Genomic DNA, 10,194 nt, shown 5'->3' on the forward strand with positions numbered 1-10,194 from the left:
CCCCCACCACCCTGACCTCCAGCAACATGTGTTTCAGGGACAAAAGGGGTTGGGATATCCCAATAGCCAAACAAACTCCCAGCCCCACCACCCTGACCTCCAACAACATGTCCTTCAGGGATGAAAGGGCACAGGGCATCCCACTGTGCTGCCCCAGCCCAGGCTGTGCCCTCTTTGTGCTTTGAAGGAGGGATGCAAGGAGGGGTGTAAGTGCCACATGAAGAGGTGCAGTATTGCTGCAATGAAGACCCCTCCATGCCTCCCCAGCGAGGTGAGGAGGGCAGCAGTCCTTCCCTTCCCATCCCATCCCGGCCGCATCCTGCAGGGATTGCCAGCACCATCTCTCCAGCCTTTCCCACAACCGCACCCTCCTCCACATAAAGCCATTCACAAACCACAAAGCCTGAGCTTTGCTTCTTGGTGGGGAGAGAGAACATCGTCATCTTTTAATTATCGGAGCCCTCGGCCACCGCGGGCAGGAGGCACACGGAGCCCAGTGGCTGGAGCAGCCACACAAAAAGCCCTTTCAACTCCTCTTTGCTGAAGCATTAAGTCTTGGGAGAGGACAAAAGCACAGTCTGGCACAAGGCAGGGAATAACCAGAGCAGGCAGCAGTTGCTGCCAAAATCCAGATCATCACCTGGGTCCCAGTGCTGGGATGGTGGGTTCTTCCAAACTGGACATGTCCCACTCCCTGATGGGTTCTTACCTGAGCAGAGCGTGGCTAGTCCTCTTGGCAGGGATGTGGCCAGGCCAGTATGCCAGTGCTGGCACTCTGTGTCCTCCTTCCCAGGTTGTTTGCTTTGCTGAGCTCCCACCTGCAAGAGAACAGGGCAGTGCTCAGTGTCCTGCTGAGATGGAAAACCTGCTGACCCCAAATTTCCCTGGGAAAGGAACTGTTCAGAGGCAGAGATGGTGCAAATTATCCCAAAGGAGGATGATTTCGCTGGAGAGGGAGCTGGGAGAGGGAGAAGAGTTACAAGAGTTTTTAAAAGAAAAGGGGCTCAGTTTGGCACTGATTTGTGTTTCTCTGTTCCAGCAAGTGATGAGAAATGCAGGTGACTGCTAGAGCAGCCGTGTCACATTTCTGTCCACCTTTGATGTTAGGTGAGAATATGGCAGGCAGGAAATGTAGGAATTTATTCCAGGGGCTGCTGACCTTCATGGAATACAGCACCAACAGCCCTCCCCTGCCTGCTGGAAACCTGCCTCATTAAAAATATCATCCTGCTAATAACCCTCCTGCCAGCTAATGAACTTGCTCCATTGTTTCCCAGACAGCAGGCAAAGCTCTGCCCTCGGGTTTGAGATGCTTGGCATGGGGAAGCTGCCTAGTCCCTTCCTCCACCTGGGGTGCTGAGCACTGGGACAGGGGTGCTGAGCACCAAAACAGGAGTACCAGGCATCAAAATGGGTGGCAGAGTGTTGGAGAGCCTCTGCCTTGGCTGCAGCCCAGAGGGCCCCAGGCAGCTGGGGGAGGGAAGGAGCTGGGAATGGGGCAAACAGAAAATCCCAACCCAATTCACGGAGCAAACTTCCCAGGCACAGCCTTTGTCCAGGGCCTTTCAGTGTGCACATGGCAACGGCGCTCGCCCAAAGCCATTTCCTCCGGGCAGAGCCAAGAGAGGCGACGTCCCGCGCTCCTCCGCGTCCCTGCTCCGGTCCCAGCCCAGCCTGGCACCTCCAGGAGTCACTGCCTGGTGCCACAGGCTGATCCATGCTCCCTAGCAATGCTGCCATACCCACAAGGACACTATGGCATAGATAGCACAGTGCTGGTGGCACAAGGAAAAGGTTTCTGACCCTGCTGCCCATCCTGCTGGTATGGACCAGGCACATCCCAATCTCTCCCATTCCTCACCCAAACTTTTTTTTCCTGCTCTCAGACACTCCAGGAAATCACAGCAATTATAGTAATTGATATTAATCCCCATTCCTACACATGTGTTAAATAAATCATCCTCAGGGATGCATTTCCAGGGTTTTTCCATGCATGGTCAGGAGTCTCCAGGAGACCAGTGGGGAGATATTTCCCTCCAGCTACCCCAGTGCATCTGGCTGGGCAGGACATCAGAGCAGCCTGTGAATGAGCTCACGTTAACACTTTGGGCAGTAAATGGGGCTGAAACACCCAAACCTAACCAGGGAATTTTCTCCAGAGGGGGGATGATGCAGCCCTGCTGCTGTGGGGACTTTCCAGGCTTTCCAGGAAAGCTGAACTGTGCATTCCCGTGGTGGGATGAAACCCTTGGTCCCACCACACACAGCAGGTCCTTAGCACAGAGACACCAGGTCTGGAGCCTTCCCAACCTGTCTCAAAACATGCCCAGCACCACATCCCCAGAATGTGTCTATCCTGGCACCTTCCTTTGCTGGGCTCTGGGCCCTGAGGTGAGGGATGGGCTTTGGGGTGGGATGGAGGCTGCAGGAAGCTCCTCAGCCAGAGAAAGGGGCAGCACACATGGAACACAGGTTCCAGTTGAAGGAACTTAGGCTAGATATTAGGAAAAAGTTTTTCCCTGTGAGAGTGGTGAGACACTGTCCCAGGTTGCCCAGGGAGGCTGTGGCTGCCCCAACCCTGGCAGTGTTCACAGCCAGGTTGGATGAGCCTTGAGCAACCTGCTCTGGTGGGAGATGTCCCTGCCCAGGGCAGGGGTTGGGGCTGGATGATCTCTAAGCTCCATTCCAAACCCTAAAATTCTAGGCTTCTATGCTATGCTGCTCTCTCTCAGTGAGGACCAAACTCCAGTGACCACCTGAAATCAAACTCAAACATCCCTGGAATTCGGGTTGCACCCTAAAAGTAAACTCCAAAGTATGTGAAGCCTATAAACCCCAGAGCAGTCCATCTTCCTCTGAACTCTTGTTCCTCAGGGGCTTTTCCCTGCTGGGGGACAAAACCTCCAGGATGGGAGAGCAGAGCATCCCTCCCTCCCAGCAGCCTCAGGCAGGGGTTTGCAGTGCCAGGCAGGCTGGCAGCAGCCCGTAACGCTGGGCTGGCTCTCAAAACATCCCTGCAACAACCAGCTGAGGGATTTCCAAAGTCATCCTTCCAGCCAGTGCTTCCAGCCAGCTCGGAGCTCCCTGCCAGCCTGACCTCCTCCCCAGCCTTCCCCGCCAGGCTCGGGGTGTTCTGCCGGGCAGCAAGGGGCTGGAAAAGGGATGTGTTTTCCTCCTCAACGCTGCACTGCCTGTACCATCTGCTCTGACTTGTGACCGTGGGTTGCTCAAGAGCCACCCAGGCGGGCAGCAGGGTTTGTTTACTAAAAAAAATTAAGGTTATGTGCCGGGGCCAGGCGGAGGAAAGGCTCTGGGAACGGGACAGCGACTCAGCCCAGTGGCAGCGTTTGACTAGGGAAGCAGCTACAGTCACATCGTCTTGGCGTGTCAGGAGGCAGAGGAGGAATGAGGAGCTGCCATCCGTGACCTCTCCACTGCTGCCTCCAGGCACAGGGGGAACCGAGCCCTGCTCCTTGCAGAAGTGGGAAATGCCTGACTCATGCATGTTTCTCCGGCCGAAATAAACCCACCAAGCAGATGGCTTGGCCGGAAAAGGTGGAAAGATGAAAAAAAAAAAACCAACAAAACGGTGGAGAGGAAGAAAAGCAAAGCTCCAGGGATGGTGCTGGGTGCTGTGCTCCAGGAGGGATGGGGCTGGGGGATGAGACCCTGCTGGAGCTGATGGCAGCATCTTATCCCCAAACCAGCACTGCTCAACTCAAGCTGCAGGGTCACAGGGACCTCAGCCCTCCTCCAGCAGTGGTTTTAGGGGAAAACTTGAGTGTTTGAAAGAAAAAAATTATTTAGAGTGTCTTCAAGCCCCGGGAAAGGCTGGGGGTGGAATTCTCCCTGTGTCCCCCTTGATGGGCAGTGGAAGGCTTTGTGGAGCAGTCCCCCTGCACCATGGGGACAGGTTACCTTTCTGCCTCTGCCAGGCCCCCACAAACGGCCCCAGGCGTCCTGCCAGCTCACACTTCTGTGCCCAGGGGCCATTGTCACCTGCAAGAGAAAGAAACATCTCCAGGAGTGACACCAGGACCAGGGTGTGGGAGAGGATAATGGGGTGTGGGCAAGGACAAGTGACCCCTCCATCCCTCCTTCCCTCCCCACATGAGCAAGAGCAGTAGGTTTATGGATTTGGATGTCTAACAGTTTGTTTCCAAGGGCTGAGTCCTGGGTGATGAGCTGGAGCAGAGTCAGGGCATGGTGGGGGGGAGGGACAGCTGCCACCAGCTTTGGGCGTTAATGAGCGAGTGGTGGAGCAGTTCCTGTCATCAGGAGCAAGACATCCTCATTAGGGAGGCTGCCCAGTGAGAGCGGATTTGGGCTTCTTAATGAATGAGGATTTGTGGATTAATTAGTCACGGCCACCGGTTCAGTCCCGGGGCCAAAGCAGGGTGGGGTGGCAGGGTGGGCATCCAGCTGAGTGGCCACAGCAGCCCTGGACCTCTGTCCCCACCTTGTCCCCACTCCCCAGAGCAGTCAGAGCATTGAGGACAGGGCACTGCCCCCCTACCCATGCCCACCCTGGGGCTGGTGCAGTCACCAGTGTCCCCCCAGCCCCACAGCCAATTTTCCTGCTGTACCTGCAAACCACAGAAGTGTGTTGCCCTTCCCATGGCTGTCAGCAATCTGCTTTATCTGTCCCACCAGGGCATCCATCTCGCTCAGGGAGGCTCCGTAGGTGGAGGTGGAGGGTGATGGGGGGACACCCAGTGGGACGTGCATATGGGCCAGAGCCAGGTAGAGGAAGAAGGGACGTCTGTTGTCACTGCACAGGGAGAGAAGGAGAGTGTTCAGCCTTCAGGGGAAGGAAGTGGCAGGAGGTTATTGGCACTGCCAAGCCTGGGGGACACAGACTGGTTGTCTTTCCACCCCTGCAGCTCCTGGGGGAAAAACACCCTGTGTGCATTAGCTGGCTGCAAACCCTCCAGGCACCTGCTCCTCCCTTGGTCTCTCCTCCTTCTTAAACCTCTCCCCATTACCAACTGTCCTCCTATGTGGGACAGGCTCAGCCCTTCCTCCCTCTCCAGAGGATGAACACCCCACACCAGTGCACCCCTGGCATCCACCTCCCTCCCTCCTCTCTCTTAGAGGGCCCATTTTGACCCTCAGCAAGCAGCAGCCCCACTGGTGATGTGAGCAGAGGATGACCATCCCCAGGACACTCACACCAACCCCAGACAGGGAGCGCGGCACGTTCGCCCGCCGTCCTGCCCCACTGCCTGCTCACTCCTAAATCATCACAGGACGTGTCCTGTTTGCTCGTTTACAGCTATATTTATCTCCTCCAACGAGGCCTGCTCTTCCTCAGGGACCTCCAAGGGGAAGGGTGGGATGGCCAGTGGTGGGGAGGGGCCGGATCCCAGGGCTGTGTCCGAGCTGGCGCATGCGTCTGGCTCTGGCTGCCCCATCGCTGCCTCCACAAAGTTTTCAGGGCCACTTCGACGTGTGTCCCAGCACTTCCTTCCTGTATCCATCACCCATCCTGCCTAGGGATGCCAGATCCTCCCCCAGTGGCACTGGAGCCCTCCAAAGAGCTGTGTTCCCCCCAGCACCCTGCTCAGACCCTGTGGAACGTGGGGCTTCAGGGGTGCTGATGTGCCCCTTGAAACTGTCACTGCAAACACTGTGCAGCACCTTTTCCAGAGATCCAGAGCAGGAAAAGCTGCTTCCCCCAGCTCACATTCCACCCAGCAGCACCACTCCAGCATCCAGAAGTACTCGTGGCTGTGGTGCTCAGCTAAACATCCCACTTGGCTGTCACATGGACATCTCGGAATTATCCCAAGGATCAAGCAAACATTTAATCAATAACTGAAGATGTGTCCCTGACTTTTGCTCTCACGCTCACAGCACTTGAGCAGTGCCATGTCTCACTGTCACAAACTGCTCGACCTTGACACGACTGGTTGAAAAAACACCGAGATGGCAAATCCGGTGTTCTTTTGTTGGCCTGTAATGAATGAGTCAGGCAGGGGAAAACTGGAATAAGCCATCAAAGGGAAGGAGAGAAAAGGCAGACACCTGCTTAATCCTGTTCTCAGTGAACGCAGATAACCCCGAAACACTTCTGGGAGTTCAAAGGTTTTTCCTATTAACCCGGAGCTCATGCACTTGGTTTCACAGCTGAGCAGCATCCTGGCAGCCTGGAGGGCTGGGGGTTCAGCCAGGAGGAGGGAATGCTGCTGCCCCAGAGCCCAAAGCCTCAGCATCCCAACAGCAGGGCCAGGCCACGCCGAGGACAATCCTTGCTACCCAAAGGGATAAACTGTAGGAATCATGCCACAAACCAGCACCCAGGTTTGTAGGAGCTATTTCCCCACGGGCTGCTCCTTGCCCAGCCCCTGTCACATACATCTTACCCCTAGGACCCCCATGCCATGGCCCTTCCCCAGTTATCCCTGGGTGCAGGTGTGGGATGGGCTCGGACACGGCTGCCCAGCAGCACTTCCTCTCTTCATGCTGCAGGGAGGCATTTAGCCAAGTCACAGCTCATAATCCGCCAATAATAGGGATTAAAATTACACAACCCATCAGCAGGGCTCGAGGTCCTCATTTGGAGGAGTCTCTCTGCTCCTTGGGGACCAGCATTGCATCCTGTGAGGCTGGAGGAGGCAGACTTTGAAGCCCAGGGATCCTGGACCACTTTATCCAAAAAATGAACCAAACCCCTCATACAGAGTGGGTTCAGACACCTCTGGGTGCTGCTCTGGTCCTGCTGTGGGAGCTGCCATGGGCACCCATTCAGCACCCGCTCCCCTGACAAAACATTCACATCCACCATCCTGCTGCCACCTCATCCCAAGGCAGCACAGGGATGGAGGGATGGAGAGCAGAGTGATGGAGAACAGAGAGATGGCAGCATCTCCCTCTCTCTCATCCCTGCTAGACAGAACCTCATGCACATTCCCCCCAGGAAAGGCACAGCCCAGCTCAAAGGCTTTGACCTTCCTTATAGATAGTAGTTTTAAAAACACACAATCCCTTTAGAGGAGATGCACTAAAAGGCTTCCACAGTGTCCCTCAGTGGTTTCTCCCTCCTCCAGCAGGAAGCCAAGCCATGGAGACCCAAAATCTGCTCCCCAAGGACCACAGAGCAACACTCACCCCCCCTGGGACACTCTACTGTGATGCAGAGGACTCCTGCAGTGACCCATAGGCTGTCCCAGCAAAGGGCACAGGATGTGGCAGATGGCACCTCACCTTGCCTGCTGGATGAACCGTGCTGCCTCCTCCACGTAGCGCGTGGCCAGGCTGCTGAGGTTGACAGGCTGTTGGATGATGGTGACGTTCTCAAAGAGAGGAAGGGCAACCTCCATGTAACACTTCTTCCTCGTCTCCCTGCTGGGAAGAGACACCCCAACACTCATCACTGGAGTAGGGACAGGTGTGGGAGCAGGCACATAGCCTGGCTGTTCTCCTAACCTTGCAGAAAGCCAAGGAGGGGAGAAGAAAGGGACAATGCCAACGTCCCCATGGCACAGGTCGGGGGATTGCTCTGAGAATGACCCATCTCCCCTACCTGCACCCTGTGCATGGGGAGAAACTGGATAGATGGAGCATAAGGGGAGGTGACCAGAGCAAAGGGTTGGGAACACTGGTGCAAACACCCACCTCCCAGTGCCAGCACTCGAAGCCCTCACCCCCCATACCTGTAAGCCTCACTGTGCCGCGGGCAGGACGGGCAGGGGGGCAGGTTGTAGCCAGGGGTGTCTGTGCAGCCCATGTCGTTGCTGTAGGGGATCCCAAAGTAGTAATCGAAGCCTGAGGTGCAAACAAGTGTGTCAGCAGGGTGAAGGTGACCACACGGTGCCCAGCTCACCCCCACTGGCACAGCCCTTACCGCGGGAGTTGGGGTGATGCTGGCCGTGGTGTCCCAGGTGCCATTTGCCTGTGTGGAAGCCACAAGAACATCATTTCAGAGGTTACACAGCTACAGCCAACACCAGCCATCACCCACAAGGTGCCCACAGCGTTGGGGGCTTTAATCTAGCTACAGGAAAGCTCCTTGTTTGTGCTGGCTACGTTTCAAGAATGTCAGTCTGTTTCTGCACAAACCCAGAAAAAATGCATAAGTTATCTCGTGCCTGTGCAAAGCGACTGTTTCCGGCCTTAAAAGGCTCTTTCATGTGCTGGTGTTGTGAGCAGACAGCTTTCCAACCCTTCCCAGCCAACCAGCTTCATCCTCTGACCTCCGGCACGCGCTTGCTCCCATCGGATGCGCCAATCCGAGGGAGAACTGCAAAATATCTGGGGCAATGGAGAAACAGGGGGATTTTCTGCTAGTACCATGTGCATAGATACCAGGAGGTGCAGGTGCAAAGGGTTCTCTCCCTCCCTGGGGGTCCCACAGTGACAGGAGGGTGCCCAAAGCCACGAGGCCACAGTGGCACTGACTCTGGCATGGGGTGCAGGATGGCAGAGCTGCCGAGCACAGTCATGTTTGCTAAGGCAAACCAGGCACATTCCTTGAGAGGTGAAGCACCCAGAGCTTAAACAGAGAACTGGGGAGGGCCTGGATTTCAGGCAATGTCATGTGTTTGAAAAGGAAGACTTTAAGCTCGGGATTGCAAAATCCAAGGGGAACGTGTGAAATCTCTTTCATGTGATCCTTTAGACTTTCCTTTCGTTGCCAGAGTTTCACTTCAGTACCTGCAAGAACTGCAAGGGATGGACATAGACACCTTCATCATCTCCCCAGCCTGGATGTCCCCTTGGCACTTTGGGCATTACCTATGGCCCCTGTGCTGTACCCAACCTCCTGCAGGACCTCAGCCAGGGTGGTCTCGTTGCGGGGGAGGCCACCGAGCGACGTGATGGCGAAGTTGTGGGTCACCCCATTGCGCACCCCGAGGCGCCCGGTGAGCAGAGAGGCACGGGATGGGGAGCAGATGGATGCGGCCGAGTGGAAATCCACAAACCTGGAAAATGAAAAGGTCATTCACTCACAGACCCTGCCCCATCCCTCCCTGCTGCCCTGCATGCAACCCCTTCTGCCCCAGGGATGAGGGTAGGGAGTGGGAGATGAAGTTTGCAGGTCTCATCAGGGATGGATGGACCTGCATCCCAGCCTGAGGGTTGGGAGTAGGGGATGAATCTTTCAGGTCTCATCAGGGATGGATGGACCTGCACCCCATGGTACCAGGCTCTGGTTGCCTTCCCTATGTACCCAAAACCACATCAGTCAAATCCCTGACAGTCTCATGGACGCAAATTTCCCTCTGCTACAGGACAGGGTAACTAGGGATGTGTGGAGAGGGCAGGGAAGGGGGACAGACATTACCTTGTCCCTTCAGCAGCCAACTGATCCAAATGTGGGGTCTCCTTCGTCTCTGCCCAGTTGGCCCCCAGATCCCCCCAGCCCACATCATCTGCCAGGATGACAATGAAGTTGGGCTGTTCACACACCACACAGGGAGCCCAGAGTCCTGCCAGCACCACAGTGAGCACCAGCACTGTCCGTGGGGAGAGGGTCCCCATGGTGCCACACATTCCTTCCCACCCTCTGGCAGCTTTGTCTTCCCCAAATCCCTCTGCTGTGTCCCTGTGGGTGCAGTGGAGCTCTCCACAGGCCCCTGCAGCGATGCCAACGTCCTCTCCTCAGCTGGTCCCTTGGGCAGGGCTGGGGGACGAGGGTCTGAGTTTGCTCCCTTGGCTGCCGACCGAGCTGCAACACCTCCTCCTTCTTTCACACCCAGGCACAGCTGATATTCCCGAAATCGGCGCCAGCAAAGGTGTTATTCTTAGAAGTCAAAAACACCCTTTGAAGTCACTGCCACCCTATTTATATCTTTCCTTCCTTCCTGGTAAATATCTAATTAGACACCAAACCAAGGCGGTATTTTCCCCTCCAGGAGCAGCTCCTCTCCCCTCACTGCAGACAGGAGGATGCTCGTGTCCAGCAAACAGCTCCTTCCCTGCAGACTGAGCCCCTCAGCTCGCCCAAGCGCTGGTCTTCAGGAGGAAAAACAACTGCTGGGGCTCTGCCAGTCCATCCTTCACCTCACACAGCTGCAGTGTTCCCTGGGCAAGAGAAACAAGCTGCAGTCAGGACCTGCCGAGTGCTCCTGCCCCCAGCCTGGAGCAGAATGCCTTCGCCAGACGCTGAGGCTTTGCTTTTGAAGTTGTGTTTTTTTGCTGCCTGGCTCAGGATGGCTCAACTGGAAAGGGCTGGGAATAACAAGAGTTCGT

The 10,194-nt window shown here is 55.9% G+C and overlaps 1 protein-coding gene across 1 annotated transcript in view; it reads right to left on the reverse strand.

Annotated features, from left to right (window-relative positions):
• The window catches only part of LOC103808462 (arylsulfatase G-like), a gene marked incomplete at its 3' end in the record, with an annotated part of 10,865 nt that extends 1,382 nt beyond the window's left edge, over positions 1-9,483 (reverse strand). Inside the window, exons 1-8 of the mRNA XM_009081247.1 lie at positions 9,287-9,483; positions 8,737-8,924; positions 7,847-7,894; positions 7,656-7,767; positions 7,207-7,347; positions 4,587-4,771; positions 3,919-3,999; positions 710-818 (exon numbers count right to left, since the gene is read on the reverse strand). Of these exons, the coding sequence (XP_009079495.1) occupies positions 710-818; positions 3,919-3,999; positions 4,587-4,771; positions 7,207-7,347; positions 7,656-7,767; positions 7,847-7,894; positions 8,737-8,924; positions 9,287-9,483 (1,061 nt within the window). The remainder of the gene's footprint in view (positions 1-709; positions 819-3,918; positions 4,000-4,586; positions 4,772-7,206; positions 7,348-7,655; positions 7,768-7,846; positions 7,895-8,736; positions 8,925-9,286) is intronic.
• Positions 9,484-10,194: the final 711 nt, after the last annotated feature.

The sequence above is a fragment of the Acanthisitta chloris genome, unplaced genomic scaffold, assembly GCF_000695815.1.
Source record: "Acanthisitta chloris isolate BGI_N310 unplaced genomic scaffold, ASM69581v1 scaffold22608, whole genome shotgun sequence".
Classification (NCBI taxonomy): Eukaryota; Metazoa; Chordata; class Aves; order Passeriformes; family Acanthisittidae; genus Acanthisitta; species Acanthisitta chloris.